Source organism: Mobula birostris, chromosome 5 (assembly GCF_030028105.1).
Source record: "Mobula birostris isolate sMobBir1 chromosome 5, sMobBir1.hap1, whole genome shotgun sequence".
Taxonomy (NCBI): Eukaryota; Metazoa; Chordata; class Chondrichthyes; order Myliobatiformes; family Myliobatidae; genus Mobula; species Mobula birostris.
Genome location: NC_092374.1, coordinates 80141599 through 80160653, shown reverse-complemented (window position 1 = coordinate 80160653; position 19055 = coordinate 80141599). Strand labels below are relative to the sequence as shown.

The following is a 19055-nucleotide window of genomic DNA, read 5'->3' as shown; positions in this document are numbered from 1 at the left end:
AAAGGGTGCAGAGGAGGTTTACCAGGATGCTGCCTGGTTTAGAGAGTATGCATTATGATCAGAGATTAAGGGAGCTGGGGCTTTACTCTTTGGAGAGAAGGAGGATGAGAGGAGACATGATAGAGGTGTATAAGATAATAAGAGGAATAGATAGAGTGGATAGCCAGCGCCTCTTCCCCAGGGCACCACTGCTCAATACAAGAGGACAGGGCTTTAAGGTAAAGGGCGGGAAGTTCAAGGGGGATATTAGAGGAAGGTTTTTTACTCAGAGAGTGGTTGGTGTGTGAAATGCACTGCCTAAGTCAGTGGTGGAGGCAGATACACTAGTGAAATTTAAGAGGCTACTAGACAGGTATGTGGAGGAATTTAAGGTGGGGTGTTATATGGGAGGCAGGGTTTGAGGGTCGGCACAACACTGTGGGTCGAAGGGCCTGTACTGTGCTGTACTATTCTATGTTCTATGTTCATTGCTGCTGTGGACTTTCCATCTTGGGACTGAGACGCCCCAGTCTGGGTGTGAGATGTCATAGTCTGGCTGTGGGACATCACATGATGGGTATAATATGTACCATCCTGGAATTGAAATGTTCCAGTCTGGATGTGAGGCGCCCCTAGTCTAGGCATCAGAAAACCCTCGTCTTGGTGTAAGACGCCCTTGGTCTGGGATTGAAATTCTCCTGTTTGGATCTGAGACGCTTGCATGCTGGGGTCAAACCCCGGCGCTTACACACCGTTGCCCGCACCACCCTCGCTCACTTGCTCGGGACGATCTCCGCGGGCCCGGCCGCTCATTGGTCACCGCCGCCGCCGTGTGAAGCCGCCGGGGGCGGGAGAGCTGGTCTGTCGCACCAGGTGCGGGTATCCCTGGGACCAGCTCATTGTGTCGGGAGGATCGCCGGCCGTCGGCGATTCCTCTCCCAGCGACCCCCTTCCTTGCTCGCTTGCTCGCTCGGACACCATGCACCAGTCACGCACATCGCACTAGCAGCGAGCTGTATTGTCCCACTGCCAGCACCCGGCACGGCGCTGCTCTATAGCGGAATGATCCGCCGAAGGCGACGCAAGTAAGTGCCCCGGGCTCTCTTTGAGGGAGGGTTTGCTGAGAGACCCTCGGGGGAGGGGGTTGCAACACAATCGGATGACTGCAGTCTGCGCCGTGACTGATCTGCTCTCACTCAGCGGCTCACCCGTTGCAGTCACATCGCGAAGAAATGGTTGTGTGAGAGGGGCTCGGGGGCGGGGGGAATGTGGAGATAGAATGAGAGAAGGATGTGGAAAGATGCCGGAGAGCTTGGGGAGGAGGGAAGGTGGGGGTGCGCTGGAAGATGGGGCTGCTGCGGTTATTGTGACATACGGTGACTGGATTTGCTTTGGTTCGTTCTCTCTCTCTCTCTTCCCTCTCCCGCTCTCTTCCCCCTCTCCCTCTCCCTCTCCCTCTCTCTCTCTCTCTCTCCCTCCCTCCCTCTCTCTCTCTCTCTCTCTCTCTCTCTCTCTCTCTCATGAGCGCTGAGAAGCGGGCTGCCAGCGGCGCTGAACGCATTTCCATCCTCCGCATCTCCCGAGATTAACCCGGCAACTGCCGAGCGCAACAGCCAGACAGAATGGAGAATGACCCCGAATCTTTGTTTGGGAAGAAATGGCGGGGGTCCATCATCACATCACCCCCAGTGCCCTGGCCGCTGCATGACGAGGTTATTCGGCCCATCCTGCCGCAATGGCTCTTCCAGAAGCAATTCCAGATATCCCCCCTCCCCCCCCCCCACACACATACAGTCCCTGGTCTCGCTCCTAGATCTTGCTCGGGTCTCTCCCGAAAAACAGCACCAAACCTCCCCTTCTCCTCACCCTGCCATACTCCTTGCAAATCTGAATTACTTTTGTTCCCCCACCTGTATCCTGCCTGTCAGCTGAGACGTGTGTCCAATTTCCCCCGATTTGCGCTCTCTCCGCATTGTGCATCTGTACCATCACCCCGACTAAATAACTCGCTTATTTCTGTGCTCACCAAAGAAGGGTGACTCACCGGCCTTCTACTATCTCCAGAACCAGCCGAGGCTGAGGTTCTTGCTGGGGCAGCATGCTGATCTGGTGTTGATCCAGAGCAAAATTACAACGAATTTCTAGAGGAATTGAGCGAGCCGGGCAGCATTTATGGAGGGGAATGGACAGTTGATCTTTCTGTTGAGACTCTTCACCTGGGTCTCACCAGAGCACCAGTAGGTTCTGCCCAGAATAATGAAATGTGTGAAATATTTTAAGTCTGTGTCGGGAATGGGCTGTCAAATGGAAACTGAAGAAACGGCAGATGCCAGAATCTGGAAGAACACAGAACCTCCTGGAGGAACTCAATGGGTCGGGCAGCAAAATGTGGAGGGAATTGAGGAGTGCCGCTCAGAAACATCAACTGTCCATTTTCTTCCATGGACGCTGCCCAATTCGCAGTGTTCCTGTTTGGAACATTTGGTGTGTTCCATGGGACATGAAATCCTGTGGTCATGTGGCAGTACCTTGAGTGCTCTGGTTTCTTCCCACATCCCAGTGATGTGCAGGAGTGTGAACTAACCTGCTGCTGTAAGTTAATCACAACCCCTATTGTGGGTGACGGGTGAAATCTGGAGGGATTTTCATGGGAACGTGTGAGAATATTAATTGGGGAATGGGTTTGTCTTAATTCAGTGGGTCCAATGGCATCCTTCGATGTCACTACAGAATATGAAAATAAGATGGCCATAGAAATTAAGCTGATCCTTCAGCAGCTAAATTAGCTACACTACACACAAGATACTCTGCAGACGCTGGGGTCAAAGCAACACTCACAACATGCTGGAGGAACTCAGCAGGTCGGGCAACATCCGTGGAAACGATCAGTCAACGGTCTGAAACGTTGACTGATCGTTTCCATGGATGCTGCCCGGCCTGCTGAGTTCCTCCAGCATGTTGTGAGTGTTAGCTATCCTAAATCTGCCTCGAGGCAGCAGCTGTGGGTTTGAATTTCTCTGCAGGGGTTAGTGACTCACAGTTCAGGCAACTACATGTCAGCACCGTCGTGATGAAGGGTTTCGGCCAGAAACGTGGACTATTCATTAATTTCAATGGATGTCGCCTGACCTGCTGAGTTCCTCCAGCATTTTGTGCGTGTGACACAGCTGATCATAAGACATAGGAGCAGAATTAGGCCATTTAGCCCATCGAGTCTACTCTGCCGTTTTATCATGGCTGATCTTGGATCCCACTCAACCCCATACAACTGCCTTTGATGCCCTGACAGATTAGGAAATGATCAACTTATGCCTTAGGTATACGCACAGACTTGGCCTCCACCGCAGTCTGTGGCAGAGCATTCCACAGATTTACTACTCTCTGGCTAAAAGAAAAACCCTCTTTACCTCTGCTGTGAAGGGTTGCCCCTCAGTTTTGAGGCTGTACCCTCCAGTTCTGGATACCCCAACCACAGAATACATACTCTCCACATCCACCCTATCCAGTCCTTTCAACATTTGGTAGGTTTCAATGAGCTCCCTCTGCATTCTTCTAAATTCCAGTGAGTACAGGCCCAAAGCTGCCAAATGCTCCTCATATGTTAACCCCTTCATTCCTGGAATAATTCTCGTGAACCTTCTCTGGACTCTCTCCAATCACAACACATCCTTTCTGAGAAATGGGGCCCAAAACTGTTGACAATACTCCAAGTGCAGCCTGACTAGTGTCTTATAAAGCCTCAGCATTATCTCCTTGCTTTTATATTCTATTCCCCTTGAAATAAATGCCAACATTGCATTTGCCTACTTTATCACAGTCTCAAAATGTAAATTAACCTTCTGGGAGTCTTGCTTGAAGACTCCTAAGTCCCTCTGCACCTTTGATGTTTGAATCTTCTCCCCATTTAGATAATAATCCGCACTGTTGTACATTTTACCAAAATGCATTATCATATATTTCCCAACACTGTATTCCATCTGCCACTTTTTTGCCCATTCTTCCAATTTGTCTAAGTTCTGCTGCAATCATATTGCTTCCTCAGCACTACCTACCCCTCCACCTATCTCCTTATCATAAGCAAACTTAAAGCCATCAATTCCATTATCTAAATCATTGACAAATAATGTGAAAAGCAGTGGTCCTAATATTGACCTGAGGAGCACCACTAGTCACTGACAGCCAACTAGAAAAGGCTCCTTTTATTCCCACTTGCTGACTCTTGCCTGTCAGCTATTCCGCTCTCCATGCCAGTATCTTTCTATAATGCCATGGGGTTTTATCTTGTTAAGCAGCCTCGAGTGTGGCATATTAGCAAACGCCTTCTGAAAAACCAACTAAATGACATCCACTGCCTCTATTTTGTCTATCCTACTTGTTACTTCCTTGAAGAACTCTAACAGATTTGTTAGGCAAGATTTCCTTTTACAGAAACCATCTTGACTTTAACTTATTTTATAATTAGCAACCAAGTACATTAAAACTTCCTTAATAATACACTCCAGCACTTTCCCAACCACTGAGGTTAGGTTAACTGCTCTACAATTTCCTTTCTTTTGCCTTCCTCCCTTCTTAAAGAGTGGAGTGATATTTGCAATCTTACAATCCTCCGGGACTATTCCAAAATCAAGTGATTCTTGAAAGATCATGACCAACAAATCTGTTATCTGTTTAGCAAATTCTCTCAGGACTCTGGGATGTGGTCACCTCTGGTCCAGGTGACTTATCCACCTTAAGACCTTTGAGTTTGCCAGGCACTTTTTCCTTTGTAATAGCAATGGCACTCACTCCTGCTCCCTGACACTCACGGACCTCTGGCACACTGCTAGTGTCTTCCTCAGAGAAGTCAGATGCAAAGTACCTATTAAGTTCATCTGCCATTTCTTTGTCCCCCATTACTACCTCAACAGCATCATTTTCCAGTGGTCTAATATCACCTCTCACCTCTGTTTTATTCTTTATATAACTGATAACGCTTTTGGTGTCTTGCTTATTTTACTGCCCTCATACTTCATCTTTTCCCTTATAGATTTTATAGTTGCCTTTTGTTGGATTTTAAAAGCTTCCCAATCATCCAACTTTCCACTCAATTTTGCTCCCTTATTTTCCCTTTCCTTAGCTTTTATGCAGTCCTTAACTTCACTTGTCAGCTATGGCTGCCTACCTCTGCCATTTGAGAACTTCTTCCTCTGCCTTGTGAACTATCCCCAGAAACTTCAGCCATCTCTGCTCTGCCATCATCCCCGCCAGTGTCCCCCTCCAATCCACCTTGGCAAGCTCCTCTGAAATTCCCTTTATTCCATTGCTATGCGGGTACATGTGAGTTATACTTCTCCCTCTCAAATTGCAGTATGAATTCAAACATATTATGATCACTGCCTCCTAAGGGTTCCTTTACATTAAGCTTCTTAATAGGATCTGGGTTATTACACAACACCCAATCTAAGATAGCCTTTCTCCGAGCAGGCTCAGGCACAAGCTGCTCTTAAAAGCTACCTCATAGGCATTCAACAAGCTCCCTCTCTTGCGATCCAACACCAACCTGATTTTCCCAATCCCCTTGCATATTGAAGGCCCTATTACAATTGTGACATTACCCTTATAACATGTCTCTTCCAGCTCCCTATCCAATCTCAACCCCACACCTTGGCTACTATTTGGAGGCCTATGTATGATTCCCATTATGCTTTGGTCATAGTCATACTTTATTGATCCCGAGGGAAATTGGTTTTCGTTACAGTTGCACCATAAATAATTAACTAGTAATAAAACCATAAATAATTAAATAGTAATATGTAAATTATGCCAGGGAATAAGTCCAAGACCAGCCTATTAGCTTAGGGTGTCTGACCCTCCAAGGGAGGAGTTGTAAAGTTTGGTGGCCACAGGAAGTTTCTTTACCTTTGCAGTTTCTTAATTCCACCCACAAAGGTTAGACATTCTCTGACCCTTTGTCACCTTTTTCTAAAGATGTAATTTCATCTCTTACCAAATAAGCCACACCACAGCCTATAGTTTCCTGCCTGTACTTTACCACTAGCCTCTCCTGCCCACCGCTGCCCTCTCCTGCCCACCGCTGCCCTCTCTTACCAACCAGTAACCCTTCTGCCCACTGATAAAGTCTCCTACACTCCATCAACAGCTGATACCCACCTCCCTAATCACCACTAATCTCTCCTACCCAAGACTATCCTCCCCTACCCACCACTAACCACTGATATTGATCAGTAAACTCTTCTACCCACCACTAACCTGGATACCCTCCCACTGATTCTAATGTCTGATACTCACAGCTAACCTCTCCTACCTACCTCTGACCTCTGATAGCCACCACTAACCTCTGATATCCACCTCTTGAACTCACCATTAATCTCTCAAACCCACCACTAAACTCCCGCTCACACCACAAACACCTCCTGTGCACCACTAACTTTGGATGCCCACCACAACCTGTCCTACTGACCACTGATCTCTTCTACCCACCACTAAACTCTCTTACCCAATGCAAACCTCTGATCCCAATCACAAACCTCTCCGATCCTCCACTAATTTCTCTTACCACCACTAAACTCCCATACCAGCCACCAACTTCAACTACTTGCCTCTAACCGTTCATACTCACCACTAACCTTTCATACCCACCACTGTCCACTGATACCCACCCCTGCTCTCTGATACTCTTCACTAACTTTTCTTACCTACCACTAACCTCTCCTATGCACCACTAACCTCTGTTAGCCTCCAATACCCTCTGATTCCCACCACTGCCCTCTGATACCTACCGCTAACCACTCCTACCACCTGCTTGCCTCTCCTACCCACCTCTAACCATTCATACCCACAACTAAGCTCTCCTATCCATCAGTAACATCCCATACCAACCACTAGCCTCTGATGCCCACCACTAATCTATCCTACCCATGACTGAACTCTCCTACGCACGACTGATCTCTCCTATGCACAACTGAGCTCCCCTACGCAGGACTGATCTCCTACCCACGACCAAACTCCCTACCCATGACTGAAACCCCTTACTTGTGACCCAACCTCCTTACTCGCGCCCGAACTCCCTTACTCGCGCCCGAACTCCCCTACCCGCGACCGAACCCCACTACCCGCAACCGAATCCCACTACCCGTGACCGAATCCCCTACTCAAGAGCACGACATTATCCAGCTGGGCACCAGTCAATCTTGTTCTCAAATGGTTCTTGGTGTGCTTCATTTTTGAAAATAATTGCTCACACAGCTAAGTGCTGCCAGACAATGATGCCATCTCTTTTGCATGGTCCACAAAGTTAGGACACTTCCCACGTGGGTGAACATATCTTCTATAGAAGTCAAGCACTGACACATCTTCAGAATGAAATTTCAATCTCAATATGTCGTCACACTGCATCTCAATCAATTCCAGGTCTCATAATGTTGCCTGATATTTGCCACCTTCTTCACAGCAACATTTTCTAGGCATTTGAGACAAACTGGTTTCCCAGCTTGCTCGATGAAGAAGTGGTCTAGTGTCCAGGTGTCTTGGAAATGTCGGCACTCAGTGTCTACCTTCCTGCGTTTTGCATTCATTGCCATTGGAATCTTTTTCTTCGATTTTATTTCGAAACACAAGTTATTCAACGAGTATTGTAGCCCATGTAAACATCTGGATATTTAGCGTGGATTTCTTGTTAAAGCACGGTGACGCTGTTTCTGTTTACAAATTTGAACGATCCCATCTGAAAACCCACGCATGCATGGAGAGTATTTAATACATATTAATAAGGTAGTCTGCCTTCCCGTCATTTGTATATACCAGTGTTTGGTTTGGAACAGAACGGAACCTGGGGCCAGTGTAACAAGACGCCATGCATGTCCATCAGTGTGGTCGCGTGAAACACTCAGAATAAGGAAAAATCGCTCGCGGGCCAGATAAGCATAGTATCCCAAACTTTGCTTGCGGGCCAGTCAAAATTTTTCACAGGCCGGATCTGGCTCGCTGTGTTGAAAGTACAGGCCAGGTTGTCTACCCTGGCCTGTACTTTCCTACCTATACTTTACCACCAGCCTCTCCTGCCCAGCACCGAACTCCCATACCAGCCACTGATCTCCTCTGCCCACCACTAAACCCTGATATCCACCAGTATCTTTCCCTGCCCACCGCTAACCTCCGATACCCACTGCCAAATTCTGCTACCCACCGCTAGACTGTCCTACACACCACTGAACTCTCCAGCACACAGCGAAACTTTGTTACCCAGCCCTAACTTGTGATAACCAGCACAAACCTCTGATACCAACCACTAGACTCTGATGCCTACTGCTAACCTCTCCTACCCAGTGCTAAACTCTTTGACCAACTACCAACCTCTCCTACCCAACACTAGCCTCCCCTACCCACAACTAACCTCTCCACTACCAGCCCCCACTGACTACCAACTGTTCCCTCTCACCACTAACCTCTGATACCCACCACTACCCTCTCCTACCCACCACTACCCTCTCCTTCCTACCACTAACCTCTCCTTCCAACCACTAACCTCACCTGCCCACCACTGACCTCTCCTTCCCACCACTACCCTCTCCTTCCACCACTAACCTCTCCTACCCAGTACTGAACTCCTTGACCAACTACCAACCTATCCTACCCAACACTAGCCTCCCCTACCCACAACTAACCTCTCCACTACCAGCCCCCACTGACTACCAACTGTTTCTTCTCACCACTAACCTCTGATACCAACCACTAACCTCTGCTTCCCACCACTACCCTCTCCTTCCCACCACTACCCTCTCCTTCCCACCACTACCCTCTCCTTCCCACCACTACCCTCTCCTTCCAACCACCAACCTCTCCTTCCCACCACCAACCTCTCCTTCCAACCACTAACCTCTGCTTCCCACCACTACCCTCTCCTTCCAACCACTAACCTCTCCTTCCCACCACTGCCCTCTCCTTCCAACCACTACTCTCTCCTTCCCACCACTACCCTCTGATAGCCAACACCTGAACTCACCATTAATCTCTTAAACCCACCACTAACCTCCCATTCACACCACTAACATCTCCTGTGCACCACTACCTCGGATACCTGCCACAACCTGTCCTACTGACCACTGATCTCTTCTACCCACCACTAAACTCTCTTACCCAATGCAAACCTCTGATACCAATCACAAACCTCTCCGATCCTCCACTAATTTCTCTTACCACCACTAAACTCCCATACCAGCCACCAACTACTCCTGCCCACCACTAACTTCTCCTACCCACCTATAACCATTCATACCCACCACTAGCCTTTTATACTCACCACTATCCTCTGATACCCACCCCTGATCTCTGATACTCTTCGCTAGCTTCTCTTACCTACCACTAACCTCTGTTATCCTCCACTAGCCTCTGATAGCCTCCGATACCCTCCGCCGACCCCTGATTCCCACCACTGCCTCGATACCTACTGCTAACCACTCCTACCACCTGCTTGCCTCTCCTACCCGCCTCTAACTGTTCATGCCCACCACTTAGCTCTCTTACCCAGCACTAACATCCCATACCAACCACTGAACTCTCCTACCCACCACTGAACTCCCTTACACACAATGAACTCCCCTATCCACGATCGAACTCCCTACCCACGACCGAACTCTCTACCCACGACCGAACTCTCTACCCACGACCGAACTCCCTACCCACGACCGAACTCCCCTATCCACGACCGAACTCTCTACCCGTGACCGAACTCCCTACCCGTGACCGAACTCCCTACCCGTGACCGAACTCTCTACCCACGACCGAACTCTCTACCCACGACCGAACTCCCTACCCACGACCGAACTCCCCTATCCACGACCGAACTCTCTACCCGTGACCGAACTCTCTACCCGTGACCGAACTCCCTACCTGTGACCGAACTCTCTACCCACGACCGAACTCTCTACCCACGACCGAACTCCCTACCCACGACCGAACTCCCGTGACCGAACTCCCTACCCACGACCGAACTCCCCTACTCAGCACTGAACTCTTCTACCTACCACTACCTAGCTACCCTCCACTAACCTATCTACCCAACACTAATGACTGATCCTCACAACTCACCTCTCCACTGGCTTCGATTACTCACTGTTGACTTCTGGTACCCACCGCTAACTACTCCTGCCCACCACCAACCCCACCTGCCCACCACGAGCCCCTCCCACCCACCACAAACTCTTCCCGCCCACCGCTAGCCTCCTCCGCCCACCGCTAACCTCCCCCACCCAGCACTAACCTCTCCTACCCACCACTAAACTCCACTGACCACTTCTGCCCACCACTAAACTCTGAGACCCATCAGTAACTTCCCCTGCCCGTTGTTAACTTCCCCTACCCACCACTAACAATCCTACCCAGCACTAACCTCACATAACCACCAATGACCTCCGATACCAACCACTAGCCTTCGATTCCCTCCACTGACCTCCAATATGCACAGCTGATCTGATTCACACCGCCAAATTCTCCTACCTTCCGTTATACTGTCCCACCCACCGCTGACCTCTCCTGCCCACCGCCAGCCTCTTCTGCCCACCACTGAACTCTCATACCAGCCACTGACATCCTCTGCCCACCACTAAGCTCTGATATCTACCAGTAACTTTCCCTGCCCACTACTAACCTCCGATTCCCACCACCAAATTCTGCTACCCACCACAAGTCTGTCCTACGCACCACTAAACTTTGTTACCCAGCCCTAACTTGTGATAACCAGCACAAACCTCTGATACCCACCACAAACCTCTAATATCAACCACTGGACTCTGATGCCCACCACTAACCTCCTACCCAGTACTGAACTCTTTGGCCAACTACCAACCTGTCCTACCCAACACTAGCCTCCCCTACCCTCGACTAACCTCTCCACTACCAGCCCCCACTGACTACTAACCACTCCCTTTCACCACTAACCTCTAATACCAACCACTAACCTCTGATGCCCACCACCAACCTTTCCTACCCATCACTACCCTCTCCTACCCACCACTGATCTCCCCTACCTACCACTGATCTCCCCTACCCATCACTGATCTCCCCTACCCATTACTGACCTCCCCTACCCACTACTGTCCACCCCTTCCCACCACTATCCTCTCCTACCCACCACTAAACTCACTTGCCAGCACCAACCACTGCCCACCACTAACTTCTGCTACCCACTTCTAACCTCTGATACCAACCACTAACCTTCCCCACCCACCACTAACTTCCTCTACCCACCACTGCCCTCCCCTACCCACCACTGCCCTCTGATATGCACCACTGAACTCTGTTCCACGCACACAAAATGCTGGAGAAACTCAGAAGGCCAGGCAGCACCTATCGAAAAGAGTATTTTCTACATTTTGGGCTGAAACCCTTCAGCAGGATTGGAGAAAAATTGCTGAGGAGTAGGTTTAAAAAGTGAGGGGAGGGGGAGAGAAGAACACCAGGTGATAGGTGAAACCTGGAAGTTGATAGGTGAACGAGACAGAAGGGCCATGGAAGAAAGAAAAGGGAGGAGGAGCCCCAAGGACAGGTAAGGAGATGAGGTGAGAGAGGGAAAAGGGGATGGAAAATGGTGAAGGAGGGTGTGTGTGGTCATTACCGGAAGTTCAAGAAATTGATGTTCATGCCATTAGGTTGGAGGCTACCCAGATGGAATATAAGATGTTGTTCCTCCATCCTCAGTGTAGCCTCATCATGACAATGGAGGAGGCCATAGATAGACATATCAGAATGGGAATGGGAAGTGGAATTAAAATGGGTGGCCACTGGGAAATCCTACTTTTTCTGGTGGAGGGAGCATAGGTGCTCGGCAAAGGGGTCTCCCAATCTACATCGGGGCTCACCAATATATAGGAGGCCACACCGGGAGCACCAAACACTGTACATGACCCCAACAGACTCGCAGGTGAAGTGTCACCTCACCTGGAAGGACTGGTAGTGAGGGAGCAGGTGTAGCACTTGTTCTGCTTGCAAGGATAAGTGCCAGGAGGGAGATCAGTGGGGAACTCAACTCAATGGGCTGAATGACTTTTATTTTATTAGAAGATATAACAAATACCTCCAGCATTCAAAGGACCTTTTCACTCTGTGCTCACTAATACTATGGAGCTGAAATTTGTTATATCGAATGATTCTCTAGGATAATAAGATAGATTCTTGATCTCATTGTGACATTGAACCTTATTTTCAGCCTGTCCGACACTTTCTCTGCAGAATACTTTATTCTGCATTCAGTCGTTGTTTTACCTTGTTCTACCTGAATGCACTGTGTAATGATCTGAACAAGACAAGCTTTTCGCTGTATATTGGTACATGTGACAATAATCAACCGATTCCATTTGACAGAGGAGACATTCAGGCTAAAAAAGCCCTTGTCAGCTGGCAGGAGAACAATCCCTTCTTTTCCTCCATAGCCCTGTAAATTCTTTCCCATCCACTTCTCTTTGAAAGCCCTGTTACCATCTCCCCAAAGGTGGTGGGGTCTGACCAGGGTCCTATATAGCTGCAACATTACCTCTCGGCTCTTGGACTCAATCCCACGATTGATGAAGGCCAATGCACTGTATGCCTTCTTAACCACAGAGTCAACCTGCGCAGCAGCTTTGAGCGTCCTATGGACTCTGACCCCAAGATCCCTCTGATCCTTCACACTGCCAAGAGTCTTACTTAATTTAACACACACACACACACACACACACACACACACACATATAATACTGTTTTCTTTATTATTCTATATTGCAATGTACTGATGCCACATATCAACATATTTCACGATTTATGCCAGTGATATTAAATCTGACTTGGGTTCTGACCTGGATCATAGACTGTCCATCTCCTCTCATGGCATTGCACAAATGCCATGTTTGAGACCTATCTACTCCGCTTTATGATCCAGTGGCTTTGCATGAGAGACAAGCAGAGACAGTCTCTCTCCCCCAAGGATGGAACAGTTTTCCTTTCCTCAGTTCATACTAATCACAAATTATCTGATCATTATCACCTTGCTGTGGGAAGGTGCAGAGCGAGAGCCATCTGCTTCCCTTTCCTGCTTTGCGTCAGGAATCACTTTCAGATACCCCGAGGCAAGCACTCCTGGGGTGCCAGTGCATCGGGCCGACTGGTCGCGTTAGTGTGACTGCTGTTTGGGATGCTTGTCCTCCTGTCGTTCAGACCCCACCAGGAGTGTAGAGGACTGTAGTGGAGTTTAGTCCCAATCTGTAATGTTAAAAACTGAGCAATTAATAGTGACGGTGAAAGTGGCCATCTTCTCAGCAAGCTGTTGGTGAGAATGCACCTGAAGCATTGTATAAAAGTTTGGTCTCCTTACCAACGCAGGGACATTGCAGGTAATGAATGGGTTCGACAAATACAGACATTCGTAGGTCAATGGGGCAGTTATGTAGTGGTCTCCCCCAAGACCGTATGAGCACTTGCCACATTCTCGCAATTGATCTAATGTGATACACTCTCCAATGAAGCTGCATGACTTGCTGAGTTCCTCCTGCATTTTGTGCGTGTTGCTCAAGATTACCTGCTGCCCTTGCCTGCACCTGTGACTCCAGAGTCTCCCCAGGCCCCAGAAAGGCCCAGTGCCCTGCTCGGCTCAAGGGTAAAGGCCAACAAGCACGTCAGCGTGCAGGGCTTTTCCCTTCCAGCTTGCTTTGGGGGTGTCTGACCCTGCGTTCCTCTCCCTGCAGGAAGCCGAAGATATTGCAGTGGTGCACCCTCCACGTCTTGTGGATGGTGGTGATCATCCTGATGGCCGTCGGACTGGCAATCCAAACCCTGGGCATGACTGACAAGAAAAGGTGAGTGTACCCTTTGCAGCCCCTGTTGTGTAAACAGTCCATTCAGCAGGACAAACCTGCCGACGTGGCCTGGCCTCGCCACGAAAGAGAGGGTGTTTGAAACGGAGCATTGAATCTGAACAGGAATCCACCCCCCCCCCACCTTCCCAACAAAGTGTAATAAATATTAATACAAAAGCAATCCTATTAAGCACAATGTACAAGTAACTGTAACATCCACTATATAGACAGATTGTATGTGGAAATATTAACACTAGGTGATGTGGATGCAGTGGAGGTGGGGTGGGTTAACGGGTGGAGGTGTTAATTAGCCTGGGGAAGTTGCAGACTGATCTTCTATCTCTATCAGTGTGTGTGCTCCAACACTATCAAGTCTTCATCCAGAAACAGAATAATGAGCAGTATTCAAAGTTCAATTATCAAAGTATATACACAACCCCAAGGTTCATTTTCCTGCGTGCATACTCAATAAATCCATAGAATAGACTGAAGCATCGTGGGGAAAAAACGAAATATTGGGAATAGCAGATTAGCTGTTGGAGGCTCAGTACTCGGACTGCTCTCTCCGTCTCTCTTTCTCTTGTTAGTGTGGGAGAATTTGTTGCTGATTCTCAGAGAAAAAGCAACGTGGCAGACTTTAACACTGCAGTCAGTGAGTTGTTTCGATTTTGTCTTCCCTCTCACTTGTCTATGGAGAGAGAGGAGGGAGCCTGTAGCATGCTGAATTGTCAGGGTGAACAGTTAGTTTTTGTCGTACTGCAGATCGTGGTCTCTCTCGGGGGCTTTGCTATTGCTCGCTTGGTGGTGGTGGGTGCTGAAGTAAGTGGGGGAGAGGCAGGGATGATGCTTTGCTGCTGCTTGTGCATGGGGGAATTGGGGGGGCTTTGGGGTTCCAATGCTTTTACTGTCACTCACTCTTTGGGGCTCTTTCCTGTTTTTGCGGATGTCTGTGAAGAGCAAGAATTTCAGGTTGCATATTGTATACATTCTCTGATATTAAATGGAACTATTGAACTATTGAATAGTAACTATAACAAGATTAGCGAAAGATCAACCAGAGTGCAGAAGACAACAAACCGTGCAAATTGGAATACAAATAAATAACAAAGCCTGCCGAATAATCACAGACACACTGCGCCTCACACCCACTAACATCATTTACAGACTTGCAGGCATTGCTCCCCCAGAGATCCGAAGACACACTACAACAAAAATTGAAAAAGGTAAACAAAATCAGATCCACGGCACCCACTACATCATCACGTGCCAGTTTCCAACCACCTAAAATCGAGGAGAAGCTTTGCTACAGTGGGGGAACTACCGCACGGAACATCCCCCCAAACATACAGGATTGACCTCTGGCAACGAACAGAAGCCAGAACCCCACCAAACAATACAGTGCCAGACCCCACAGAAATGTTACCAGATGGGGCACTGCTTGACAGACGGAAGTGGTGCACTCTCAACAGAGCGAGAGCGGGAGTTTGTAGGACGGGAGACAATATGGTGAAATGTGGTTTAAAGACCAGCAAATCCTGTGAGTGTGGCGAAAGGCTGCAGAACATCGAACACGTTCTGTGAAACTGTCCATTCTCACCTGATTTAGCTGACACTGACCTGCTCAACATCAACCAGACAACACTAGAGTGGCTGGCTGTCTGGTGTGACAGGCTACGATGATGATGACAATGATGACCTCCAAGCAAGGCTGCAGGGCCGGATGGTGTCAGTACCAGGGTGCTCAAAGCCTGTGCCCCTCAGCTATGTGGAGTACTTCGCCTTGTCTTCAACCTGAGCCTGAGGCTCCGGAGGGTTCCTGTGCTGTGGAAGACATCCTGCCTTGTCCCTGTGCCGAAGGTGCCGCGCCCCAGCGGCCTCAATGACTACAGACCGGTGGCATTGACCTCCCACATCATGGAGACCCTGGAGAGACTTGTTCTGGAGCTGCTCTGGCCTATGGTCAGGCCACACTTAGATCCCCTCCAGTTTGCCTACCAGCCCCGACTAGGAGTTGAGGATGCCATCGTCTACCTGCTGAACCATGTCTACGCCCACCTGGACAAGCCAGTGAGCACTGTGAGGGTCATGTTTTTTGACTTCTCCAGTGCGTTCAACACCATCCACCCTGTTGTGCTGAGGGAGAAGCTGACAGCGATGCAGGTGGATGCTTTCCTGGTGTCATCGATTCTTGATTACCTGACTGGCAGACCACAGTACGTGTGCTTGCAACGCTGTGTATCTGACAGAGTGATCAGCAGCACTGGGGCTCCACAGGGGACTGTCTTGTCTCCCTTTCTCTTCACCAATTACACCTCGGACTTCAACTACTGCACAGGATCTTGTCATCTTCAGAAGCTTTCTGATGACCAGCAAGTTGGATGCATCAGCAAGGGAGATGAGGTTGAGTACAGGGCTACGGTAGGAAACTTCGTCACATGGTGTGAGCAGAATTATCTGCAGCTTAATGTGAAAAAGACTAAGGAGCTGGCGGTAGACCTGAGGAGAGCTAAGGTACCGGTGACCCCTGTTTCCATCCAGGGGGTCAGTGTAGACATGGTGGAGGATGACAAATACCTGGGGACACGAATTGACAATAAACTGGACTGGTCAAAGAACACTGAGGCTGTCTACAAGAAGGGTCTGGGACGTCTCTATTTTCTGAGGTGACTGAGGCCCTTTAACATCTGCCGGACGATGCTGAGGATGTTCTACAAGCCTGTGGTGGCCAGTGCGATCATGTTTACTGTTGTGTGCTGGGGCAGCAGGCTGAGGGTAGCAGACACCAACAGAATCAACAAACTCATTCGTAAGGCCAGTGATGTTGTGGGGATGGAACTGGACTCTCTGACGGTGGTGTCTGAAAAGAAGATGCTGTCCAAGTTGCATGCCATCTTGGACAATGTCTCCTATCCACCACATAATGGACTGGTTGGGCACAGGAGTACATTCAGCCAGAGACTCATTCCACTGAGATGCAACACTGAGCGTCATAGGAAGTCATTCCTGTCTGTGGCCATCAAACTTTACAACTCCTCCCTTGGAGGGTCAGATACCCTGAGCCAATAGGCTGGTCCTGGACTTATTTCCTGGCATAATTTACATATTACTATTTAACTATTTATGGTCTTATTACTATTTTATTATTTATGGTGCAACTGTGATGAAAACCAATTTCCCCTGGGATCAATAAAGTATGACTATAACTAACTGTAGTCTGACTGACTGCATCAGTTCTCCAGCTGTAGTCTGACTGCCTCAGTACATCCTACTATAGTCAGACTGACTGCTTCAGTTTTCCAACTGATTCTGAATGGCTGCATCAATACCTTTTACTGTAGTCCGACTGATGGTATCCATATTCCAACACTCGTCTGACAGCATCATTACCTGCTACTGTAGTCTGCCTGACTGCATCGGCATTCCAACTGTAGTCCGTACTGTAATCAGTACTCCAGCTGTGGTCTGAATCACTGCATCATAGTCCAACCAGCTACATCAGTATTCCAACTGTAGACTGACAGACTGCATCAGGTCTCCAATTGTAATCCAACAGCCTGAATCAGGACTTTGACAGTAGTTCAAGTGACCATGGAACTACAATTGTAGCCCGTCTGACTGCAACTGTAGTCCAACTGTATTCTGACTGATTGCATTGGTATTCCAAAGGTAGTCTGATTGCATCAGTACAACTGTGGTCCAACCAACTGCATCAGTACTGCCAAAGGCAGTCTAACTAACTTCAGCATTAGTACAACTGTAATTTGATGGACTGTAACAGTGGTACAACCGTAGTCCACCTGACTGCATCAGAACTCCAACTATAGTCCGACTGACTGCATCAGTACAACTGTAGTCAGACTGACTGTATGAGTACTACAACCACAGTCTGACTGTCTGCATCAGTACCTCCTACTGTAGTACAACTGACTACATCAGTACTCCAACTGTAGTCTGACTGACAGCATCAGGACACTGGCTGTATTCTGACTGACTGCATCAGTACTCCAGCTATGTAGACTAACTGTATAAGTACTCCAACTGTAGTCTGACTGATGGTGTAAGTACTATAAATATAGTCCAACTGACTGCATCAATGCTACAAATGTAGTCTGCATGACTGCATGAGGACACCAACTGTATTCTGACTGACTGCATCAGTACTCCAGCAGTAGTCTGACAGACTAGAGCATTACTGCAACTGTAGTCTGGACTACAAGTGTAGTCTGATTGATTACAGCATTATTACAACTGTGGTCTGTCAACACATGTATTCGAATTGTAGTCCAACTGACAGCATCAGTACTCTAACTGTAGTCTGACTGACTGCTTCAGTACTCCTACTGCATTCCAAATGACTGCATGAGTATCTTCTACTGTAGTCTGACTGACTATATCAGTACTTCATCAGTGCTACAAATGTAGTTTGTCTGACTGCATCAGTGTACAACTGTAGTCTGCCTGACTGTATCAGTACTGTAAATTTAGTCTGATTGATGGCATAAGTACTACAACTGTAGTCCAAAGGACAGCATCAGTATTTTGACTGTAGTCTGACTGTTTGCATCAGTATTGAAACTATCCTCCATCTGATTGTATCAGTAGTCTAACTGTAGCCTGACTGATTGCTTCAGTACCCCAACTATATTCCAACTGACTGCATCAGCACCTCCTACTGTAGTCTGACTGACTTCATCAGTACTTCTGATTGTAGTCCGACTGCATCAGTACTCCTGATGTAGTCTGACTGAGTGCATCAGTAATGCAAAAGTAGTCTAATTCACAGCATGAGTATTCTAAATATAGTCTGACTGACTACTGACTGTACTACAACCAAATGCATAAATAGTCTAACTGTAGATGACTGCATCATTATTCCAAATGTAGTCCAACCGACTGCATCAGTATTCCAATTGTAGTCTGACGAAATGCATCAGTACTCCAACTATAGTCCAATTAACTGCATCAGTACTCCAATTATAATCCAATTGACTGCGTCAGTACTCTAACTGTAGTCTGACTGCCTCAGTACATCCTACTGTATCCTCAGATTGACTGCCTCAGTACTTAGACTGTAGTCTGACTGACTGCATCAATACTCCTAATGTAGTCTGACTGAGTGCATCAGTACTGCAAATGTAGTCTGACTGACAGCATGAATTCTTCAAATATAGTCTGACTGACTGCTTGAGTACCTCCTACTGTCGTCTGACTGTATTAGTACTCTGCCTGTCATCAGACTGACTGCATCAGTAC

The 19055-nt window shown here is 48.2% G+C and overlaps 1 protein-coding gene across 1 annotated transcript in view; it reads left to right on the top strand.

The window, feature by feature from the left end:
- LOC140197793 (galactose-3-O-sulfotransferase 2-like) overlaps positions 1-19055 on the top strand; it is a 115377-nt gene that overhangs the window by 82296 nt on the left and 14026 nt on the right. The window contains exon 2 of the mRNA XM_072258240.1: positions 13692-13802. Coding sequence (XP_072114341.1) covers positions 13692-13802 — 111 coding nt within the window. The remainder of the gene's footprint in view (positions 1-13691; positions 13803-19055) is intronic.